The sequence below is a fragment of the Pollachius pollachius genome, assembly GCF_949987615.1.
Source record: "Pollachius pollachius genome assembly, chromosome: 6".
Classification (NCBI taxonomy): Eukaryota; Metazoa; Chordata; class Actinopteri; order Gadiformes; family Gadidae; genus Pollachius; species Pollachius pollachius.
The window spans coordinates 7,423,799-7,449,280 of NC_136939.1; the positions used below are offsets into that span (position 1 = coordinate 7,423,799).

Genomic DNA, 25,482 nt, shown 5'->3' on the forward strand with positions numbered 1-25,482 from the left:
AGGGAGAGAGGAGACTCACGATGCCAGACGATCTGAGATCTCGACGCCTACCAAACATCTGGGGATTTGTTGGTCCTTAAACGGCCGCTAACAGACCTACGGCCTTTACATTTGACATGAAATAAAATTGTTTTTCTGGCATCTTTGAATATAGTGCTGTATATTAAACACCGGCGGCTAATGTTAACCACCCCACTAGTTTCACTTTTCTTGTGAAAGGGCACAAGCTGGAATATGTCTTTGACTGACAAGAGGTGAGGAGACAACTTCAATGCGATGTCTACTTGATGAGGATCTCGCTGCAAATCCTCTTCAGGGGGAGTCATTATAGTCTCACGAGAGAAAGTCAACTTCTGCTGTTTTGCGCTGTGCAACCCGCATGTAGATTCTTTTTTTTCTTTGCTCTGAAACCTCTGAAACACAGCCTTCCTGTTCTGCCTCCCATCGCTTTTCAGGCAGGCTACGGCTGCAGAAAATCATCAAGTGGATTATCATAGTGAAGACAAAATGTGTGAGAGCAGTCTCACATACAGTCTCGCATGCACGCATACACATACGCAAGCAACTGCGCACATGGTGTTTGAATGAGTGCTCTTGTGCGGACATCACATGATCACACATACACGCGCACACACACACACACACACACACACACACACACACACACACAGGGCAGTGTCGGTATCTAATATAAAGACAAGGTCAGTTGCTGTGGAGATGAATAGTGATGCCTTCTATCTGTCGTTGTATCTTTATTTTTCTGTCACTCTTTTAATTAATAGCAGTCAGCTGTATTATGATTACATATGTTTCAAAAATACTATACGTTAAATAGATTTGTCCTTTGTTTTGATCATTCTTTTTAGTCTTGTATATTCTTCCTTTTCTCAATTTTGTTTTATTTCAATTTCTCTTTATCACTCCCATTTTTGTTTGCTGTCTCTAACTAACAATTCTGTGCTGCTCCGTCTGTGGTTCTGTCTGTGGTCTGAGCAGAGCGAAAGTTTATTATGCTGCAAGTTTGGAGGTTTGATTTAGTTTTTTGATGATGCTATGGTTTATGCGCACAGCACCTATCCTATAGAAAGTCAGAGTTAATGTCCTGTGAGCCAGGGTGAACTCCCTGCCCTACAGAGCTTCAGGATAAACTTCCTGTCCTACAATAAACTTCATGTCCTAAAGACAGATTCCTGTCCTAGAGAGCTTCATTATTAACTTCCTGTCTCACATTGAGACACGATGACCGTCCTGTCCTACTACAAACTTCCTTTCCTACAGCACGTCAGGGGGAACTTCATGTCCTAGAGAGTCAGTATTAACTTCCTGTTCAACAAAGCTTCATGATTAACTTCCTGTCCTAAAGAGAACTTCCTCTCCTACAGAGTGTCAGTTTTAACTTCCTGTCCTTAAGAGAACTTCCTGTCCATCATAGCTTCAGGATTAACCTCCTGTCCTTCAGAGAACTTCCTGTCCTACAGAGCTTCAGGATTAACTTCCTGTCCTAAAGAGAGGTCCTGTCCTAAAGAGTGTCAGGATTAACTACCTGTCCTTACGATAACTTCCTGTTCAACAGAGCTTCAGGATTAACTTCCTGTCCTCAAAGGTCCCATGGCATGCCACCAGGTGTGGTGTGATTAGCCGGTACAAGCCGTTTTGCATATCTGCCCCTTATGACATCACAGGTGGGCGAGTCCACCTAGATGTGTGCTGAATAGATCAGCCTACCAGCCTACCCAGTGGACTGTAGCAAACGTTGCTCATCTATCCGTCACACATCCAGGTGGACACGCCCACCTGTGATGTCATAAGGGTCAGATTTCCAAAACGGCTTGTAGTCTGATTTTCTTCCTTTTACATCATTCCTTTTGATAAATAGCCTTCTCTCAATGTCCCACATTTCATCCATTTTCTGTTCTTCCCCTCCTCTGTCCAGCCCCCCTCCCTCTTTGCCTCCCTCTGTGATCAGCGAAGGTCAGTGCCTATTGATTATAGCCTGGGTCGTGTATGAGGCTTTTTATAACCTGAGACACAGACAAATCTTTCTCCCTTGCCAGCCATCAGTCTAACTGCCTGGCTGTGTCTGTAATCCGTCTTAACTGGAGATCAATGGGTGATTTAGTCCAAAAGTTTCCCAACTTCTCCATGCAGAGGCCCGGGAAAATGACCAAATCCAGAGCTCAAATTGAATGGGCTCCGTTACGTATCATCACACACGCTTATCCAATATAAATGATCTAATGTTATTTTTACAATTTTGGCCACCCTGTTTATCATCTTTGTCTATCAAGGCGTATTCAGCGACCTGTCTGTCAAACTGTCTGTTTGGCTGTCTTCCTTTATGCAGTCTCTCTCTCTCTCTCTCTCTCTCTCGGCCTATCAGCCAGCTCCTCTGTCCGGGTGTCAGTCTGTCTTGTCTGTATTCAACATGTAACCGAATGGTTCTCAGGGGCCAAATCATGCATTTTGTTTGGATGCTTCCAGCGGGTACTACATGAGGGCTCTGTGTGTAGGTGTGGTTGTGTGTATGTGTTACTGTTGTGATACCCCTCCTCCCTCGCCGCTACTTTTTTTTTTTCAGCGATCAATATTCTGCAGTGCTCCATAGCCTTCAGTGATTATCTGCAGTGTGTGTGTGTGTGTGTGTGTGTGTGTGTGTGTGTGTGTGTGTGTGTGTGTGTGTGTGTGTCTGTGTGTGTGTGTGTGTGTGTGTGTGTGATCACTATTGTCCCTGCTCTGCCTCACCCCTTATCAATAGCCTCATCTCTGTTTCCCTGTTTGTTTTTACTCTGAGTCCTGTTGAGGAAAGAAGATGTCTGGACGCTGGGCTCACGGCACCATACGGCACCCCTGCTGTATTCCTGGGTGGCTGGGAGGACGTTCTTGGTGGTGACCATGTTGTAGATTATGTCAGGGATCGTGAGTAATGTGCCGCTGCTACGGCCCCTCTCCTGTCTCCCTCACTCACACTCAGCCAATGGGGATCCCTGAGATGTGTGTCACACAAATCAATCAACTTTCTGTGGCCAGACTCTCTTAATTTGTCTCCACGGGAACCAATGAACACGGGAGGCTTATGAGGGGGGACAGAGACGATTATATGTATAAATATGGATAATGTGCGGATTACACGGTAATCTGTTCTATGATAGCATGACATTTTTTGGAGTATACTTTCCTCATAACGGACACCCTCCTATTTGGCATAGCTCTATAATTTCCATCCTAAAATGTCAGCCACTACATTAAATTAAAAGCCAGTTCTATTCAATGCATCTAAAAATGGCCTGTTAAAGGATGATGGTGGCCAGAGACGTATCGCTGGAACAGACGGAGGGACTGGAGGCACGATGAAGCGTACAGTAGATGTGGTCTGAAAGGAGACAGCAGACGCAGGGTGAAGGAAGTGGCTGAGGGGACCGGGGAAGATGCAATAAGAGAGTGTGGAGGAGGAGAGGATGAGAGGGATGCAGCAGTGCACACAGAAACTCTCTTCTTCCGCCTGTCCGGTTTCTAACTAGATTACACCGGCAACGCCACATGTTCAGATCCGGCCTCGCTGCTCTGGGAAGTCACACCCACCCTGTAATGTAATGTAGTCTCTAATGTATGTCTACAACAACCTATAGAAGCACATTTAATGTAACGTAATGGAGCCTAATGAATGTCTACAACAACCTTTGTAAACACATTTAATGTGGTTTAATGTATGTCTAAAGCAACCGATAGAAACACATTTAATGTGGTCTAATTAATGTATGTCTAAAACAACCTATAGAAACGCATTTAATGTCACGTAATGTAGTCTAATGTATGTCTAACAACTTATAGAAACAAATTAATGTAGTCTAATGTATGTCTACAACACATGTAATGTAATACATGTAACCTATAGAAACACATGCACGTGTCATGTTATATAGTCTAAACCAATAGAAGCACATGTACCGATATGTTACTTGTACAAACGCATGCAATATAATGCAATGTAGTCTAATGAATTTAAACAATAGAAACAATCGCTATATATTTCAATGTGGTCTAATGTGTGTGTAAACTATAGGAACACGTGCACATTTACTGCAATGTAGTTAATGTGACGAACCTATCCAAAACCATCCATTTCCATAGCAGCGTCTCGTCAACGTGATTCGCATGTCGCGCGGAGAGCGCATGGGCGCCCGTTCCGTTCACACAGCGCTTCTCCTCCGACACGGGGGGGGGGGGGGGGGAGAAACATGCACACCATGCAGATCAGCGGATACTCGACCATGTGGGCTCAACCCGTTGGACCAGGCTGGGCCCATCCCACTGGCCCAGCGCCGGGTCCTCCACTCCGACCGGTTAATAATGAATACAAGGGCGGGGGGTGGGGGCTTGAAACTCCACCGTATCCCGCTTCCCCAGAGGGAGGCCGGAGGAAAACCTGAAACACCAGAAAGGGATCGAGCCCACGCCGAGGGGTGACGCTGCGAACGCGACTCCGACTCCGTCTCGGGAGTCCCTCACCCATAGGCGCTGCTGGGAGGGCTCACGTTGTACAGGCGGACGGGGACGGGCTTTCTACTGAGATGGAGAGCAACACAGGCCCCCTCCTACCCCCTGCCCTACCTGACTGGCTGGGGTAGTAGAGGAGAAGAGGACCAGGCTAAGGGAGGAGTAGAGGACCAGGCTAGGGTAGTAGAGGAGAGGGGGGCAGACTGTAAGAGGGGAGAATCAAATAATAAAAGGGTGAGAGTGAAAATAAAAAGAGACGGTATGAGGATGGAGGAATGATGGATGAAACATTGACCGGGGAGGCCGGCTTTAGCCGTATTCCAGCTGCTTCTGCGCGGATGCTTTTCCATTTAATGAAGAATGCGATGCTCCAGAGCACTTTGATCTAATGGCCACCGTAGGTTCAGAGGAGCACTTTGAGCCTCTAGCCAGAGCAAAACACTTTCCTTTAAGTAGCCACTGAAGAACATGCACATTGGTCCCAAACCAAAATCCCAGAGCAATTCAACGCAACGTTCATAAAGTTTCGCGGAGACGAGTTGCTGCTGTGCCTTCTTCGAAATATTTACAACATAATTAAGTGTTTAATTTGGGTTACTACACGTTTGTTTTTTCACTTCAGTGACGGCACAATTTGTATTTAATTTTAGCTACTCAACAATTGAGTATGAATTTACAATAACAGTGGTTTCAAACCTCATGTAGTATATTAATTTAAGCGGGAGACTACTGTGTGAATGGAAATAAACTCAATGAGTCCCAAAAAGAGATTTAAACCACCCACACCAGCCAGGTAGCTTTACGTACCAGACTACTAGTCGAGTAGGTATCTTACTTTTTAAAACATATTCTATAGATAACTTATATAGATGGGATGGACCAGTGATGTGGAGTCCTTCCATAGGTTATAACCAGTGATGTGGAGTCCTTCTATAGGTTATAACCAGTGATGTGGAGTCCTCCTATAGGTTATAACCAGTGCTGTGGAGTCCTCCTATAGGTTATAACCAGTGATGTGGAGTCCTTCTATAGGTTATAACCAGTGATGTGGAGTCCTTCTATAGGTTATAACCAGTGATTTGGAGTCCTTCTATAGGTTATAACCAGTGATGTGGAGTCCTTCTATAGGTTATAACCAGTGATTTGGAGTCCTTCTATAGGTTATAACCAGTGATGTGGAGTCATTCTATGGATAGGTGATGAAGTTTAAGCTGCTCCTGCCCTTCTGTCGGAGCTCTTCTGGGCGTCCTTTCATACATGCTCATGAGAGCAGCTGTAGATCTAGTTGATAATCCTCAGCGTGTCTTCAATGCAATCCTTTCTTTCCCCCTTTTCAGCGAGCTGCCCCAACCCTTGACAAAGAGCTGTATGCTAACCAGCTCTTAGGTTTTTGAGATTGTATGAGAATTGAAAAGGCAAAAATGTGCTTGACAGTGGAGGATGAGTGTGAAATTAACAGGATATTAAAGAAAGGCACTATTCGATTCTGGGAGTTTGGTTCTGTTTTGCTTAATTCTTTCTACACTACTGTATATTCTTCAGTTCACTAGCATATCGTTATGTTAACTGAAAGGCCACTTACACAAGACCATTTCTACTCAAGGGTCTATGACAGTATTGCGTTGTTTACCTTCAGATGGAGAAGTTAATTTATATTTCCCGTGTGTGAAGCGGCTTAATGGTTCTGCATGGGTTGATTAAAAGCTACATCACAGTTTTTAATTTACCATGATGAAGCCGTCTATTCTAATATTTTCTTCATCTTGATCCTTAAGGACCTTTTTACACTTTCTACCAAACCTACTTTCATACAGTGTGTTGATTTTATCATAATCCAACTGAAAGCATTAATAACGTACATGCAAGCCCACACGTGGTCACACACATACACACAATCACATACATTAACATTCATGCGCATGTATGCAGTGCATACATCGTTTGTATGCAGTATTCTGTCACTAGGGTCTCTGAATGCTTATGGCTATTCTCCTCACGTAGACCTTGCAGATATACCTCATCTGCAAATTCTTATTCTCGTCTGATTTGTTCTGCACAAGACTGCGTGTGTGTGTCCGTAGGAGATTGATGTTTTTGCGGTGCAGGCTAATGGTAGCTATAGTACTCTGGACATTATTACTCAAAGTGCCGGACTCTTTGGATGCTAGAGAGCCTTCTTTGTGCATTCTGGATCTCTCTTTTGTGTGTCTTTATTCAAATGGTTGACTTTTTAGATTTTTGCATTTATATGTGTTTTCTTCTTCTTCAGTCAAACAGCTTGTTTTATGTTTAATAAAAAAACACCTGTTCCATGATCCCATAGTCTTAAAGTAGTTTATAAACTCATGAGTCCTATCTTCCCATTTCCAGCCGCAGCAGAGTGTGTCTCTTTGTCCAATATTAATCAGAGGAAAATTCAGAGAGCCAAAGGGTGATAGTTTGATTCTAAGATAATTTTGTTTGTGAGTGAAGAAAGGGTGCGATCTGGTTTGTCAAGGTGTGTGTGTGTGTGTGTGTGTGTGTGTGTGTGTGTGTGTGTGTGTGTTTGTGTGTGTGTGTGTGTGTGTGTGTGTGTGTGTGTGTGTTTGTGTGTGTGTTGCCCGTAATGTGTGTGTGTGTGTATATTCCCTGAAACCCTTTCTGTGTATGTGTGTATATGTGCACTAGCGTGCGCGTGTGTGTGTTCCTCGTAATGTGGTGTATGTATGTTCCCTGAAACGCGGTGTGTGTGTGAGTGTGTATGTGTGTGTATATTCCATGTAATGCGGTGTGTGTGTGTGTGTGTGTGTGTGTATATTCCCTGAAACGCTGTGTGTGTGTGGCTGCTTGGAGCATAGCCTCCAGCGATGCTCGGCGCTGGGTAGTGTGTCATGTTCGATTTGTACCTGTTCCAAATCACACGGCCACACTGATGAACTCTACACTGTACCTAGCAACACCTGTTGGCTGTTCAATATTATATATCACATGCCGGCAAACAAACGCACTTGGCATTAGGCTGTCTCACTTTTTCTGCTGCAATTCAAATGTCTCTCTCTCTCTGTCTTTCTCTTTCTCTATCTCTCTTGCTCTTGCATCCTCGCTCTCTCTCTTTCTGTCTTTCTCTCTCTGTCTGTCTCTGTCTCTGTCTCTCTTTCTCTCTCTGTCTGTCTGTCTGTCTCTCTCTCTCTCTCTCTCTCTCTCTCTCTCTCTCTCCCTCTGTCTTTCTCTCTGTCTTTCTCTCTCTCTCTCTCTCTCTCTCTCTCTCTCTCTCTCTTTCTCTGTCCTCCAGGATGACAGCTTGCTAAGCAGTGAGGAGGAGGACGAGATGAGTGAGTCCACGTGGCTTGCGGCCGACCCGCGGCCAGCAGACAGGATGAGCCACAGTCCCCACCACACACACAGCAAAGACGAGGACGGTAGGAGAGAGACGCAGACACTGCCCCGTCCCTCTGAGCCAAAGGCTGGGGCTCATTATTTGACTTCATTCTTTTTATGGGTTCTCCTACAATAATTACGTTTTGGGAAAAGCATTCATTGATGATCATCGATGGTGGATGATTGAATGTTTGGTTTGCTTCTGTCTCGATTTGGACCATCCATACATTCCTCACCACTTACTCACTCACTCACACAGATTGATTCCTGCTGTAAGAAGGACCAACAGCATCTTTGAAGAAAGTCATACTGTACTGAGTGGTCCGTATGCAGGCCTGTTGTGGGTGTTGTTCCTCACTCTCGTTCTGTGTGTGACATTAAAGAACCAGGCAAGAGATGTTCCAGCAGTTCTCTTTAACTCATACATCTCTCGCTCAACGTCTCGCTCTCTCCCTTCCTCCCTCTCTGTTCTTTAATGTCTCTCACTCCATGCTGCTTTTAATTTGTTTCCTTTTACCATCAGGCATAGAAACTGGAGAGGGGGAATGTAGGGGGTGACGGTGTGGAAGTAAAGTACAGGGAGAGCAGACTGGTTAGAGAGAGAGGATGAGGGGGGAGGGAAGAGGGCCGGTGAACCAAACTGGCATGAGATGAAAGTGTGTGTCTGTGTGTGTGTGTGTGTCAGACACCATATCCACTACAACATACGCTCAGCTGGTAGGCAGCTGGGTACCACACAGTTTATCCACTACTACATACCACTGAGTATTTATTAGAGGTATATATAAAACATGGTACATGTTGACCGCTACTATTTCTTGGCTTTGTTGCATACTCTATTCTGATTTGACAATTATGGCGTTCTACGATCTGTTATTTATGAATTGCAGCGCTGCTGTTGCTATGGAACGATTCTAACACTCTTGTTTAGAATCATCCACAATTCTTGTTTAGAATCCACAATTTGACTTGTGTCAAATTGTGGATTTCTAGTAGCCTAAGTAGTCGTTCAGTAAGCGGAGAAATGTCCAGCGAGCCTGCGGTTATTACAAATGAACCCTTTCAGGATGATGCAGGAACATATCACTGACACTGATAATTTAATAGTTATAACGGTAAATGTAGTTATGGTCTAAAAACATGGCTGTTTAGATAACAGGGTCAATGTGATCGAAAAACCAACAAACATACATTAATGTGTTTCATATATATCGAAGTGCATTCAGGTCATGCCGTTTGTGGTTCTAGAGTGGTACATTCAGGTCATGCTGTCTGTGGTTCTAGACCAGAACATTCAGGTCATGCTGTCTGTGGTTCTGGAGTGGTACATTCAGGTCATGCTGTCTGTGGTTCTGGAGTGGTACATTCAGGTCATGCTGTCTGTGGTTCTGGAGTGCTACATTCAGGTCATGCTGTCTGTGGTTCTAGAATGCTACGTTCAGGTCATGTTGTCTGTGGTTCTAGAGTGGTACATTCAGGTCATACTGTCTGTGGTTCTAGACCAGTACATTTAGGTCATACTGTCTGTGGTTCTAGACCAGTACATTCAGGGTCATACTGTCTGTGGTTCTAGACCAGTACATTCAGGTCATGTTGTCTGGGGTTCCAGAACAACAGCATTGATCCAGGAAGCCAGGCTCTTGGCAGGGCGGTACCAATACTGTCTGAGGCGAAAAACCCAGGAGATTACCACCATCCCTCTTCTAGACTGTTATTATCATACCTTCCATGCATAAGCAGCTGTTGTCAGCTACGGAACCAGCGCCCTGTAGCCTCACGAATCAGACTTTTTATTATCTTCTGGAGTCTGATGGTAGACCATCTCAAATCTGTGTGAACACGGCGCGTCGCCTTCTTTCGCTCCACATTTGTTTCCACCAATCGTGTCCTTGGGGGGGGGGGGATTTGGAAATGACCTGACTCAGGTGTGAAACGCCGGTCGGAACCATCAACGGCTCCATGTCGACGATGAGCAGTGCAGTCTGTAGGTCAGTGCTGTCCACTAGATTGACAGATAGGGTCACTGACGTAAAGGGCTAGCTAGCATAGAGCTGCCACTGTTAATATATCTATCTCATCCCGCACAACCTTGAACAGAGCCCTGGCTGTTTGGCTGACCGTGTGAGCGTGTGTGTGCGCGCACTTATTAGTGAAGTATTTATTGATTTTTAGATGGCGAAATGTGTTATGTAAAAACACTCTTTCTACTTTAGGAAACAATGAGATGATCCCATTCATGGGAAAACAGGGATCATTTCCAGGGCAAAATAAGTATTATCCTAGTCATTTAAAAGCATCTATTCCGCTTATCCAAAGCGTCCCCCTAATCTGTTATCTTATATAGAACGTTATACGTCTAGAAAATAGACTGGCTGCAAGAAACGGCCTCGTTCATTTACAGTACGACAGTAGATGGGTTCAAGATTGGTCGCTAGTGTTCTAGAGAGTATTGCTACAGGACTACAGTAGAGCAGTGAAATACGGAATGATTCACACATATGTACGCATGCGTACACACACATACATAGCCACATTCACAGTCCCACTCTCTCACACACACGCATACACATACACACAGAGGAGCCTTTAGGTCTGTGGACCACATGGTGTCATGTGTTGAGAAAGTAGGACACGGGGAAATAAACATTCACTTTCCTCCTTTCCTCATCCTATGCCGCCTCTCCTCTTCTCCTGTCCTGTCCTCGCCCCTCCCCCCTGGAGGAATGGGAGAGATGTGTTTCAGGGTAAACGGGGTGAACAGATGGAGGAGGGGATAAGGGAGGAGGGAGATAACCAGTAGAATACCCGGGGTTAAAGAAGAAGGCTCTTTTAGGGGTGGGGTCAGTGAACTAGGGTAGCTGAATCTAGGCCAACAGATTAACATGTGACTTATTTTACGCTTAATACACAAGTTATTCCTGGTTGGAAATTGCCTGTATGTTCCTGTGAGTGTGTGATGACGGTAGTGTGATGGAATGAAATGAAGACGTGGCGAGTACACGTACAAGAAATTAAATTGGAATGGATTGTATTTTTAATACGTTGGTGGTGGGTTAGGCCAAGACCAATTGCCCTCTAGCTGTTGGGTTTGCACTCAGAACGTGTTGTCATGTTGGGGGTTGGAGGGGTTAAACACCATCTGAACATATCTGAATAGTACTATGCGTGATTAACACTGCTGATTAACAACGAGATGACACAAGATGAGGCTATCATTGTCCGTTTAGTTGATGAATTTGCATAGATTTGTCGGGTGGGGGTGTAGGTTTAGCTTTTATCTTGGTCTTTTACCTTTGTCTTGGTCGGGATAGCTGGAAAAGTAAAAAGTGTATGTATTTTTCTCTGCGCCAGTAATGTCTGATAAAGGCTGGACCTGTTTTTCTCACAGCTGGCAGACCTTTGCCGTCATACAACCAATATTTTCTGACTTGTGATTGGCTTTTGATTCCCCAGCGATGATTGATAAAAATGGTGTCAGCAGTGCAGCAGAGTGGATGGGCCGAGATCTAAGTCGGTCGTGTCAGTTGACATGCAGGCCATGCAGGGTCTGGTCTAATGCAATGGGCCCCTGTGCTGGATCAGCATTTTGTTGTATGAAGAGGCGAGCGGCTAATGCACGCTCTCTGCTCTCTGCTAACACACCTGGCAGCGGAACAAGGGATCTCACAGTGGGATAACCAGACTTGGAGATCAATGCGTCTCGTGGGCTTTTCAGGGATGACACTTTTCTGCATCGGAATTTCGGCCTCCGATCCGTTCCCATTCTCATGCAGCCACTGAGTACAGAGAGATCATTCAGGTTTTTCTTCGTGAGCACATGGTTTCAATGAATGAGAATCAAGTAACTGTATACTTGCATATTATGATGGATATGTGTGCCTTTGTGACATAATAATACATGGACTGCGGGGGTTATAAATGCAGTAGTATTATATGATGAATAGTATTGGTTATAAAAGATTGAACAAGGTAGATGCTTCCCAAGTTGGTGCTACTGTAAACAGTAATTGGGCTTCCCAGCACTTGCTTACCCAGTCTGAACCACTTCAAGAGAGTTACGCGTAATGATATAAAAAATGGTCCCATGGTATCGATGTTATCCTAGTAGGCTATGTCTCATTAGTATGACACACACACACACACACACACACACACACACACACACACACACACACACACACACACACACACACACTCCTGTTTGTAGACGGCCTGTTGGGGCTGCAGCAGAGGTGGCAGGCCCAGCGGCCGATGACCCCTGGTGATATAAGCATGGGGCTACCTTAATGGGAAGCCCATTAAAAATGTAGAGCAACATTAACATATGACATTTCCACTGTATACACTCTGTGCGGCCCAGAGAGAGGCTCAGAGCTGTGTGTGTGTGCGCGCCCGCATCATACGCGCATGCTAAAGTGGGCGTGCTGCTCCTTTATTATCAGACATTGTTGTCTATTGCTGAATGAGAGTCCGTTTTTTTCCGCCTTGTGACTGGTCAGAACTCGTGTCCGTTGTAAGTGAAACGCGCAGCGACGCGAAGCTTTCCTCTTCTGTCCCTCGGTTTAAGAGACTTGTGTCTTTATTAGAGGCCGGGTCGGACAGGGTTATTGTTGGATGTCTTATTCGTGTTCTGCCGAGAGTTTATCTATCAGCGATTGAGGAACTACTCTGTGTGTGTGTGTGTGTGTGTGTGTGTGTGTTTGTGTTTAGGTCTCAGCTGTTTGTAATCGTGTTTTGTAAGGCATGAGGCGTACGGTAGCATATGGCTGTTTGCTTCTAGATGGATGTATATGCATATATTTGTATATATTTTCTGTGTGGATGAATATGCAAGTGTCCGTCTTATGCAGCATATGCATACCACCACCATTTGTGCATCTCAAGTGCACCTCATCTATTTGCATGTGTGTGTGTGTTATGGAAGTCTGTGTGTGAGTGTCTGCCATTATGCTGTCTGTTATAGGCGCGGGCTTACGGTTATTATTGTGGTTGCGGCGTATCGCTGATCATATTCGTCGGCTTCCATTAGGCTTGTCATGAAGCCACTTTACATCACTTGTATGCTCAAACATATATCCAATGTCTAATTCCTGAGCTAACAGATTAGTTCAGATGTTCGCTGATGCCACCGGCGTCAAACGTATTCAGATAGCGGTGCATGTCTTTGTGTTTTTTTAAGTGCGTATTGGTCTCGGACAAGTGGGGCTCATGGTCATTGGATTTACCTGGAATTTCGCAGAATAATACCTCCAATAATTCTTATTTCCTTTGTCCTTTTTAGTTGCTTTATGATGTCTGTGTGTGTGTCTGTCGGCCTCTCTCTGTCTGTCTAGAGAAGAGATAGGCTTGCTGAGTAGAGGTCCTTGGCTGCTTAATTATTGACAGAACCCCCTCCAAGTGTCACACACACACACACACACACACACACACACACACACACACACACACACACACACACACACACACACACACACACACACACACACACACTCTTCATGAAACACAGTGACAATACATTCTAATGCACTACAGACATATGCACACTCAAGCCATTGTGAAGAGCGTGGGGACGCCAGACTTATAAGTATTATTTGAGGGCTGCACAGACACACAAATGGCGTAGGAGGTTGAGGAGTGCGGGCGGAAAGAAACACGACTCCCCCCCCCCCCCCCCCCATTTCTTAGAAGAAGTCCAAAGGCCTGTGTGTGTAGGGGGTTGTTAATGAGGGGTTTAAAGCGAGGGAGGTGAAGGTAGGGGTATGGCTCCATCATAAAGTGTCGGTTCCCCAACTGAAATTTGTACCCTTGCGTATCAGTTAGGTCTTTACAGGCGCCCTATACCATACACACACACACACACACACACACACACACACACACACACACACACACACACACACACACACACACACACACACACACACACACACACACACACACACACACACACACACACACCTTCCTAAGTGTTGAGAATGCCAGTGATACATATTGTAGTCCAGATTAGATAAGGGAAGGTGAAGAGGTGAGGAGCACTTGCTCCAAGAACCCATTGACACAGGGGGCCATAAAGGATGTGTGTGCGCGTTTGTGGGTCTCCCTTGTGTTTCTTAATGTGTTCGTCTTGCCACAGCTCCATATGAGATCGACATGTCTGATCTAATGAGTTACGTCCTGGTGCAAAGTGCTGTTGTGTATTTAAATGTTAGTTTAAAAGTGTGGCGGAAGGACGGTTATGGCCCATGGGTGACTCACTCCCTGCGACTAGCACTGAGTGACAGAGTTCAGGTAAAGGAAGAGGAGGAGGGCTGTGGAAGCCAGAGAGGATGATGACAGGGAGAGGAGTGGGGGATGGAGAGGGAGAGCCGGGCAGCAATGGTGGTTAGCTGGTGCCCTGGAGCTGAACTGAATGAGACAGCTGTTTCGATACGAGTGCTATTGGAATTAGCATGAAATTCACCCAGATGTTTAAGCCTTTCTTTTTCTGACCGACTGAACATCAGCCTGTCTCTCTAGCCCGCTATCTGCCTGTCTGTCTCTCTAGCCCTCTATCTGCAAGTCTGTTCCTCAAGCCCTCATTCTGTCTTCTATCTGCCAGTCTGTCTCTCTAGCACACTATCTGTCTATCTATCTCTCTAGCCCTCTATCTGCCTGTCTGGCTGTATCTGTATATCTCTAACCCTCTAGCTGCTTCCCTGTCTGTATCCGCCTACCTCTCTAGCCCACTATTTGCCTGTCTATCTCTCTAGCCCTCTATCTGCCTGTCTACCTGTATCTGGGACTTTTAAGCTCCATGTCTCTCTCTCTCACTCACTCACTCACTCACTCACTCACTCACTCACTCACTCACTCACTCACTCACTCACTCACTCACTCACTCACATATACACATATATACATACATACATACACACATACTCACATGCCCTCTTTCACACATACAAATAGCGACGGATTACTGTCCATTTATACTGTTCATGCTAATCTGATTCAGTTTACAGACACTATCCGAGATACTGCCTCTCAAACACACACGCGCACGCACGTAAAGACACGTAAACACACACGCATAAATATTTATTTGGGCATTTTGGAATATTCTGATAAATGTGATTTTTTAAACTTTTTGATTGTTCTTATTTAACATTCAGAGTGAGGGAGGGAGATCATGAGGTGGTGAGGAGATTAGTGTAAAAAATGATCTGGAACTAGAACCGAGTTGGAGTGTGTGTGTGTGTGTGTGTGTGTGTGTGTGTGTGTGTGTGTGTTATGAGTGTAAAAGAAAATTGATTCACGTAAGAATCTAGTTTATTGTCGTCTATGATTCTCAATTGATTCACATCTTCCAAAAATGGATTATTCTCCTTTTTGTCTTTTCTATTTCTCTTCCCTTTGTGTGTCTCACAGCTATGTATTAAATCCATCATCGATTTTGAATCAGGAATCTTTTGTGATTTGAGAATCAATTCTAATTTGAATTGAAGCCCTAAGTATCTATCTAATTCAAATTGAATCATGTAGTACCAAAATATTCACATCCCACATGGCCACACCCGATCATTTTCACATCAAACCAAAAATCTAGTCTTCCTTGACAGTCAAACAACCACAAGCATTCGATATATAAACAGAAATAAGGGAAATGTATGTGTTAGTAGCAGGCATGTGCATTCATATGTGCTAGCCTGCATTATCCCCCTACATGTAATATACGCAACCATAAAGTGCGTGCATGCTTGTGTGTGTGTGTGTGTGTGCGTTTACATTGTTGGACGAGTTTGTGCCTCAAACGTGTACATGTACATAATCAGTTACCTGATATATATACATTGTGTGTGTGTGTGGGAGGTAGATCGAAACGAAGGCAGGGGCTCTAGGCATTGTCTTTCACCTCTCAAGGCCACAGACATAGCCGCAAGCTAAGACACACACACACACACGCAGACGCACACGCACACGCACACACACACAGCTAAGTGGTTGGCTGGAACATGGGCAGATGGTATAGAATAGGCTGCATGCATGTATCACGATGTGTACCGTATTGTTTCACAATAGAGGAGGAAGGAGGCGAGATACAGAAAACAGGGGGTGGTGTGTGAAGAGAGCGCGGAGGTGAGGGAGCTAGAAGTCAGAGGAGCAGAGAGGAATAGATTGAAAGGCTAGGGTGGAGACATAGCTTGGACGTGGACTCAAATGGATCGCTAAGTGAGTTAACAGAACAGGCAGGCAGCAAGAGTAGGCAAGTATGGGAGGAACGTTAAAATATGAGAGGAAGAGGGAGCGGGAAAGGGATTTGGATTTGATTTTGATCATAGATGGGCTGAGGTGGTGGTGGTGATGATTGATATACACTTTGTTAAGTGTTTCTTTCTGGGGACCTATTGGTGTTCTGATATACAGCATGTAATGTGTTTCTTTCAGGGGTCTTTTAGCTGTAATCCCCACCAGACTAATGGAACAATTCCAGGCTCCTAAGAGTTAAACCAGGGTGATAACTGGTTCCTACAACCAAAGTGAGACTGATTCGACAAGATCCCACCTTGTACTCTGTTAATAATTATATATTTTTTTTAGTGTCGCCCTGTTCCTGTGGGCGTATAAAAATTCAACCACTTATCTTTACTGAACATGTTCACCTCAACTTCTGCAAATGACTCCACTTGAAGAAGTCAAACATTTCATTAAATACACTCAATATTTAACCCTCTGGATTCTATTGCTGGTGTTTCACACATCCAATGAATCTGCTGTTTCTGATGATGTCTAGTTTATGGGCTCTATATCCTAAATAGCCCACGGTCCCAGAACAGGATGGGTATGTATGATCGACTCTCTCACGGTTGGCTAAAACACACCACTGTAGGAAACGACCCTGGATACGATAAATCCTAACTCACTGCAGTTCCACATACAGAAGGGAAGCCTTCGCTTTGTCTCCTGAGTGCCGGCTGTGTCCCAAGTATCCAGGAACGATGAGCGCGTAAAGATTTGATTGGAAGGGCAGAAGAGGGAAATACTGGATTGATGGAAGATTTGAATAAAGGAGAAGGGAAAACCGAATTGCGACATTTTGTGATTTGTTGTTGGCAGGTGTCAGATGTTTGACTTTTGATTTCAGAGAGTGTGAGGGTGAAGGATGAGATCCCGTCATGTAATGAGGTATTACGTGAAGAGAGGGCGATATGACACGAGATTCAAAGGGATTGAAAAAGAGAGGGAAATAGAAGCAAAGGGCTCTAATGGAGTTAGATTTCCAGGCCTAACTATTTCATGATGGTAAATTACACACCCTGGTGAGAACCCTCTCCCAGGCCCGTGGCTGGGGGAAACACATTACTGGACAATAATGTCCCTCTTCCTTCTCGCTCTCTTTCCACTCTCCTCTTCCTCTCTCCCACTCCCTGGCCTACATTCATGAGGTTTCACCCCCCCCCCCCCATCTATCTTTCATAGCCAACCCCCAAAACATGTAGAGCAAATCTAATTCATCAACACACCTACTCCGATCAGAGCTGGGTGTGTGTGTGAGTCTCTCTCTCTCTCTCTCTCTCTCTCTCTCTCTCTCTCTCTCTCTCTCTCTCTCTCTCTCTCTCTCTCTCTCTCTCTCTCTCTCTCTCTCTCTCTCTCTCTCTCTCTCTCTCTCTCTCTCTCTCTCTCTCTCTCTCTCTCTCTCTCTCTGTGTGTGTCAGCAAACAAGGTTCATATAAACAGATTCTGTCTTCAGTTACCCACTGTTATTTTAATTTCTCTTCTCTGTTGAGTTGCCTATATAGCTCCATTTTGTACATGCATCTGTCGATGGTATTTAGGCAATTCATCCAGATTTAGTAACGGTTTTACCAATTCTGTGAGTGCATATACGTGTGAACATATGGAGGAAATTGCTGGGAAAAGCAATTATTTTTATATTGTCTCCCTGTGAGTCTCTCTGTCAGTTGGCCTTATCTTCCTCACTGAGAGTCTTTCTGTCTCTCTGTCAGTTTGTGTCTCTGACTGTCTGTCTGTCTGCCTCTCTTTCTCTATCAGTCTGTCTGTTTGTCATTTTGTCTCTCTGTTACTCTTTCTCCTCTTACTGTGAATCTCTGACCACCTCAATATTGTCTGTGTAAGTGGTTATGTGTGTGTGTGTGTGTGTGTGTGTGTGTGTGTGTGTGTGTGTGTGTGTGTGTGTGTGTGCGCGTGCATGGTAGTAAGTAGGTCAGGAGGGTAGTGCTGGCCATCATGGCCTCTTGGACTCTGTAAGGCAGCTTACCCCCCTCACTATTATTAGACAACCACACGCACACGCACACGCACACAAAGGTTCATCCGATGGCCAGGGGATTAAGGAGGGGGACACATTGGATGCACAGTTTAAGCATCAGACCTATGTGTTGCTGCTGGGACCATGTCTTCCCCCGGCGTCGCCCCTGTAACGACACAACTGTCAGGGTGACGGCCCCCCAGACCACCACACCGTGGCCGGTCAACCTTCAGGGAAAAATAATCTTGTTTCTGTGACCACAGCTAGTGTTGCAACACCTTTAAGGATGCTACAGATCAGAGACCAAAGTGTGTGTGTGTGTGTGTGTGTGTGTGTGTGTGTGTGTGTGTGTGTGTGTGCATGTTCGTGCTGAACTGAAGAATTTGATAGAGGTCGATGTAGCTGTCATGTGTCCCTCCCCTTCTTTACCCACTTTACCAGGCGCAGTTTTTACCTTGACGATCTTCATGTCACGCGGTTTAGCCTCTATACACGACTCAAATGCTAAGACACGTTGGTCTGGCTTCTTTGGGCGAGCTCGTTGGACACGTCGCCTGTGTACGGTGTCATTGACATGATGTTGGTCATGAACGACCTCGCCACTCTTTGGACTCGCAGGCCGTTGTCTGTTGAGTGTTTGCATGTGTGCCGTTGCGCGTCTGTATGCCCTGTATACTGTGTAGGGGTGTATTTCTTTGTCTGTGTGTGTTTGTGTGGGCCTCGGTGCAGTTCTTTTGTGTGTGTTTTTATCAAGTGTTGGGCAGCGGAGATGGCGGTGCGTGTGTATATGTCGGGTTGGTCTGCAAGGTGCATGTGTGTGAGTGTGTATGTGTGTGTGTGTGTGTGTGTGCATGTGCTGTTATCCAGGGCCCGACAGAACGGAGATAGTGTGTTTTATTGTGCCGTAGATTCACTCTGTGCTCAGTCAAGGCTTTTAGCCGCCAGTATCTGCTCTCTGTCGGCCCTGAAAAAGGCATTTGCTCTACACGCTCCTATCCCCTCTATCTCTCTCTCTCCCTCTCCCCCTCTCCCCCTCTCCCTCATATTCTGCCTCTGTCTCTCACTCTCCTTCCCAGCCATGCCTCCCCCTATTCTTTGTCGCTCTTTCCTTGAACCATCCCCCCTATCGCTTCTTGCCTATACTGTCAGTTCATCCTTTGTCCGCCCCCTTCTCTCTCTCTCTCTCGCTGTCGCTCTCTCTCTCTCTCGCTCTCGCTCTCTCTCTCGCTCTCGCTCTCGCTATCGCTCTCTCTCTCTCTCTCTCTCTCTCTCTCTCTCTCTCTCTCTCTCTCTCTCTCTCTCTCTCTCTCTCTCTCTCTCTCTCTCTCTCTCTCTCTCTCAGGCCCCAGCACTGTCTCTCTCCCTCGATGTCTGTGTCCCTGCCTGTATGTCTCTGTCTGTCCCTCCATCAGCCTTCTACCTCTCTGTCTGTCTGTCCCTCCCTCGTCTGTCTGTCTGTATGTCTGTCTGTCTCTTAGTCGGCCTTCCTGTTTGTTTCTCATTCAGTCTCTTCGTCTGTCATCTTCCTCTCCTCGATAAATATGAAAGATTAGGCATCATAGTGCTGATGTAGTGTGACTGAAGTACTGGCACAACATTATATAACTTACATTAATTTGAAGTACTGATATTACATCAAAGTACCAGTGTTAATAGCATTATGGCATAGTAGTACTAATTGGAGCTTATCATAATTATGCCATAGCATAATACTTCAATATAATCATAGTACAAGCATAATACCATAGTTAGTAGAACGTAACATAATATCATTGTTTTTATGCACGGGCTACGGTAGCGCGTTAATGTGTGTGTGTCTGTGTGCGTGAGCAAGTGAGAGTAAGCGTGCTCGCGTGTGCGTGAGTGACAGGCAGGTGTTAGCCAAAAAGGATTTGATATATAGGAGGACGTTGCGTTCCCACCAGCTACGGGAAAAGTGTTAGTTTACCCGTTCTGGCTGAGTTTGTGTTTGTTGTTTGCCAAGGGATACCGACAATGGGAAAATGATGCTGTCGTCTCAGTTCCTCCGCTGAATTTGAGATTGATGGTCAGCTGTATCATGTTGTTGCAGTTCCTCCGGTCCGGTGGTTTCCAGAGCCGTTCCATGTAATGGACATAAACAGATCCTGGCCCCCAGCAGCATGATGGGTAGAAATACATTTGAAGTGAAAGAAAATGAAATGTCCCGTTTACCCAGGTTTGAGCTTGTCTGCCGTCAGGCTTTAGATGTTCATCTAAATCTAAAGTCTGTCTGTAAGTGAGACTATTTGAGAGAAAATGTGGAAATGAGCCCTTTGGAAATAATTTGGCCAATGTTGCATTTTTAATGAGAATCTTCGTCACTAAAGAAGTACGGGTAAACTTAAAGTAAACAATAATTAATGTGTTTGATTTATTGCACCAGAATTGTAATCAAAATCGTTGCAGCATTTTACTTTCAATCTAGATTGCATAAACAATTAAAATCAATTTCCATCATCATGCCCATGTTTAATTCAAAAATATTAAATAGGGGTTTAGCCAGTTGGTCGTTGTCATTGTTGTCCACTGTATCTTTAAAAAAGCCCCTCCCCCCTTCTATATATACAGCTATATAATATTCTATACATCTTATGGATTGTCTTCCTATACATCTTCCATATCCTTGCACCCTGCCTTCCCCACATGTCTGCTCTGCTCACCCTTGTTCTTTTCAGCAGACTAGTAAATAGGCTTCTTGTTGCAGAGGCTGTTACATTCTCTTGCAATAATGCCTATTCAATTTTATTCTATCTTCGTTCAGCTTCTCTTCTTCGGCTCTGCTTTTGTGCGTCCTTCCCCTTCCCCAGTCCCTTCACGCCTCCTCTTCTCTCCTCTTCTGCCCCTCCTGTTTCATCGCCTCACCTCCCCTCCTCTCTGTTGGAATTCCTGGTATCAAAAGTGTTATTGGTGGTGTCACACACGTCCATGATTTCGTGCTTTATTGTTGGTGTAAGCCTAACACAAATCCCAGGGTCTTTCCTACTAATCTGACCCAGTGCCACTGCATCAAACGTCAGCTGCTGGAGTATAGTCCAACCCTCTCTGCCTGGGGCCAGGAGGAAGGATAGACAAAGATCACACACACACAGACACACACAGATGCACTGAAACACACACACACACACACACACACACACACACACACACACACACACACACACACACACACACACACACACACACACACACACACACACACGGAATTTAGGATGGAATCTAACCCTCACTCCCGTTGTCGCAGTCCTTGTTAAATGCATGTTCCGGCCTGTTTTATAATTGGCTTTGATGGCATGAGGGTAAATAGTGTTGGATTCACCATCGCAATCAAAGGCGCATTTTTGATGGTGGGATTATTCAAGGGTGATTCTGGATGGATGGAAGCAACAGTTGAGCTCTGTTCCTTGGACAGCAGCCCAACTGGCATTCAGAAGACGGACAATAGCTGAGCAGCAGAATAAACCATTGTTGCCTTTGGTCCTTTCAGAAACCCCAGGCTTGTCCTTTAACGACTTGTACTCTTACCTTTAGAGTTAGACTATTTAGACTATGCTCAAGGATACTGTGGGTTGAGGATTCAGGGCTTAAAGTGTTTGCAACGGTGGAAGACGCAGCACACAACTGATCTGTATAAAGAGGAATGTGATTGGTAAATCGCTTTGTTTGAGAACATCTGTCTCGAGATGACGAGATGATGTGTGTGAGCTGTCAACTCCAAACGTGTACGAGACCATTTAGACTTTAGACCGCGCCCGGCTAATTTCTGACCAATCGGCGCGTCTTCCTACCCAACAGCGTTTGGGTTGGGTAAGGTAAGGTGGGAGGGAGCAAAGCGAGGGGACCTTTCTTTAGTTTAGGTTCAGAAGTTTCTGTTCATGCTGTTTGCAACTCTTAAGTCCTCCCCTACACCACCGCATAAGTGAATACTGCAGAAATACAGCCTTGATGTCAGTGTTTCCAGGTACCAATCAATGGGCATATTATGTTGAAACACATCCCTCCTTGTTGTCGTCTTGACAATAAGGGAGGGGGGGGTATTAATAAGTGACAGCCTGTGACAGCAGAGTCTTTGTTGTCACTCTGCTGCCTTGAGCCTCCATTTACTCGCACGCACGCACACACAAACAAAACACACACATGAGCCCATCACAGTCTCTCCCCCCTCTACTCCCGACGAGTTAAAACCAGTTTCTAAACAGATGGGCACTGTACCCTTCTCCCCCCAACGCTCCCAGTATTAAATACCAGGCTCTTGCTCTCGCTCTCCCTCTCACTCTTGTTCTCACTTATATATAGATTTTTTCTTTTCTTGTTCTCACATATATATATATATATATATATATGTCTGTCTGTGTGTTTGTTTGTCTCTCTCTCTCTCCTTAATACAGACCTGACTACATTGTCATCCATTTATGCTGAGAGGGAGTCCAGTTAAACAAGTGTGCTTGTGTGTGTGACTAGCATGTTTGCACCAATGCTTGGGTTTGGGTGCTTTCCAGCTGTTTCCCGTGTCTCTTTGCGTGTGCAGGTAGAAGGTCCAGGTGTCAACCCTGAGTCTGGTTATCTTAATGTCAGTAGAGGACACACACATTTATATACATGCACACTACACAGGGAGTTATTCTCCATCCTTTATCTTGGTTCTCCTTACATAGATGTGTGTGTTCATATGACCCCTGGTGTGTTAATCCGTCCAATGAGGCACATGTCAGTATCACGCCAGAAACCGTGTGTGTGTGTGTGTGTGTGTGTGTGTGTGTGTGTGTTTGCACACAAACACCTGGTTTCTGCAGTGGCAAACACCTGGAGTTGTGATTTTACCAGTTCTACCAGAGCCAGATAAGCAGACACACAGATTTGTTCAGAATCACAGGCTTACATTCGGGTAGATTCGAAGGTAGCTGCTTGGCGGGTAGACGGATAGACCGGCAGACAGACAGACAGGCAGGCAGGCATGTGGCTATAGCCGTTTTATCCAGGTCTTAATCTCCTCACGTTTCACCCTTCCACACCTTCCATCCGAACCCTCCTCCCCCCGGTCCTTCATCCCCCGGGACAGCAGGGGTTCCTGGTGCTACGCCGTTGGGGAAGGGTTGAAGACGATGTGGGCCTCTGTTACCACCTCACTCAGGGGGGAGAAGGAGAAGGGGGTCGGTGCTGAGGTTGTGGGAGGCGGGGCGGGGGGGGGAGGTCTGGAGATGTCAGCGTGCAAATGAAAAACGACAGGGAGTCAGCCGTTAGTGTCCACCTCTCTGTTCCCCCCATCTCTTCATCTTTCTGTATTGCCCTCCTTGCTTTCCTTCTCCCCCTTCATCTGCCCTTCTCAGTGCCCAGTTTGCCCTTCTCCCTCTCTCTCTCTGCCTCTCTCCCTCTCTCACGGTCCCGGTTGGCTTTTGCGTTGAATTATTTTCTCTGCCTCAAATCGTATTTTATCACTCGTCCCGTATCCCTTTGTTTGGGTCGCCAAATTATGTTTCCCTTCTTTAATATTACATCCTACATGCGAGTAACTCCGTCATCTATACTTCTGGCTGGTTTCTCTTATTCTTTCCTCTCCTCCCTTCCCTCCTTTTTCTCCTCTCCTCCCTCGCCTCACCTCTTTCCTATCTTCTTTCGTCTCCTCTCTACTGTCCTCTCCTCTGCTTCCTCCCTCCTCCTCTCCTCTTCTCTGCTTCCTTCCTTCTCCTCTCCTCTTCTCTGCTTCCTCCCATCTCTCTTCTCCTATCGTCTCTCCTCCTGTCCTCTCTTCTCTCACCGCTTCCCTCTCCCCTCTCCTCTCCTATCGTCTCTCCTCCCCTACCCTCTCCTCTCTCCTTTCCTCTCCAACTCTCCTCTCCTATCGTCTCTCCTCCCCTTCCCTCTCCTCTCTCCTTTCCTCTCCCCTCTCCTCTCCTATCGTCTCTCCTCCCCTACCCTCTCCTCTCTCCTTTCCTCTCCAACTCTCCTCTTGTCTCCTCTCCTCGTCAACAGTCCAGCTTGCTAATGACGGTAAAATCGATTTACTGCTCTTAATGGCAGACAGATAATTACAGAAATGTATGAGTGACCCTCATAATATCCAGAGACCATTGTGGGTGGCTGAGTGTGTTTGTATGTATGTGAGTGTGTGAGTGTGTTATTGTGTGTGAGTACGGGCTGTGTCCTTGTGTCTACAGCTTCATGTAAAAAGGTGCTTCAGTGTGAAAAACACCCATCGGTTGAGTTTAACCTTCTTGCATTAACGTCCACATATTGTACGGTGAATATGCTCCTGATTTGAAATAACTATCTGACAATCTGACATTAGCTGCAGTCCAAGTTGGTCCTATCGCTCTTTTTCCTTTTTCAGAACGGTGTCATTTGAGAGAGAGAGAGAGAGAGAGAGAGAGAGAGAGAGAGAGAGAGAGAGAGAGAGAGAGAGAGAGAGAGAGAGAGAGAGAGAGAGAGAGAGAGAGAGAGAGAGAGAGAGAGAGAGAGAGAGAGAGAGAGAGAGAGAGAGAGAGAGAGAGAGAGAGAGAGACTCTTGAGGCTGCTGTTTATACGGTGGCATTCATTTATTCACCTCATTATGGAAACAATGTGTTTAATTAATCCCTGCGCTCCCGTCCACACCTCCTTCCATCAGTGGGAGTCCCTAGCCCCACTGCCGCCCATACATCACCTGTCCCGCCGCCGCCGCTGGCTCAATCATTTGGACCCGAGTGTTTATTCCGTCCTGCCACTCTGCCTGCTCCGGATTGAGTGAATGGATAGCACACATGCTTTTCTCCAGCCCTGCTCTGAACGTAAGGTCGTATATCTGGTGCTCAGTTAGAACCGACTGCCACAGAAAGGACTTCCACCCTCATCCATGGAGGGTCAGGGTAGAGCCTGGCCCAGCACTTGGGAGACACCCTGATGCCCGACACATAGAGACCTGATGCTCCCTGTGATTCCGGGGGTCACTAGCCACACGGACGTCTACATGAAGAGTACAGGCTGGACTGGAAGTTTCCTTTCCCCTTTTCGGTCCTGTTTAAGCTTAGTGAACAAAGTTTCTGCCTTGTGCGTGGCACACAGTGCACCATGTATCTTCAGTCCAGAGTACTTGTTCTGCTGTCACAATGGCCGTCGGCAAAAACGATCAGAATTCATCGGTTTTATACCCTGGGGTGGTGTTGTCGTATCTCAAATCAGAGAGATTAAAATCAGTTTGTGTCAGTGCGTATAAGGCCACACACACACACACACACACACACACACACACACACACACACACACACACACACACACACACACACACACACACACACACACACACACACACACACACACACACACACACACACACAGGGATCAGAAAAAAGACAGGATATAAAATGAGGTAGGGGTAACAGGTGAGTAGCAGG

The 25,482-nt window shown here is 45.7% G+C and overlaps 1 protein-coding gene across 1 annotated transcript in view; it reads left to right on the top strand.

Moving 5' to 3' along the window:
- The window catches only part of LOC307076575 (nucleolar protein 4-like), a 62,582-nt gene that overhangs the window by 27,948 nt on the left and 9,152 nt on the right, over positions 1–25,482 (top strand). Inside the window, 1 exon segment of the mRNA XM_079737617.1 lies at positions 7,766–7,892. Within this exon segment, the coding sequence (XP_079593743.1) occupies positions 7,766–7,892 (127 nt within the window).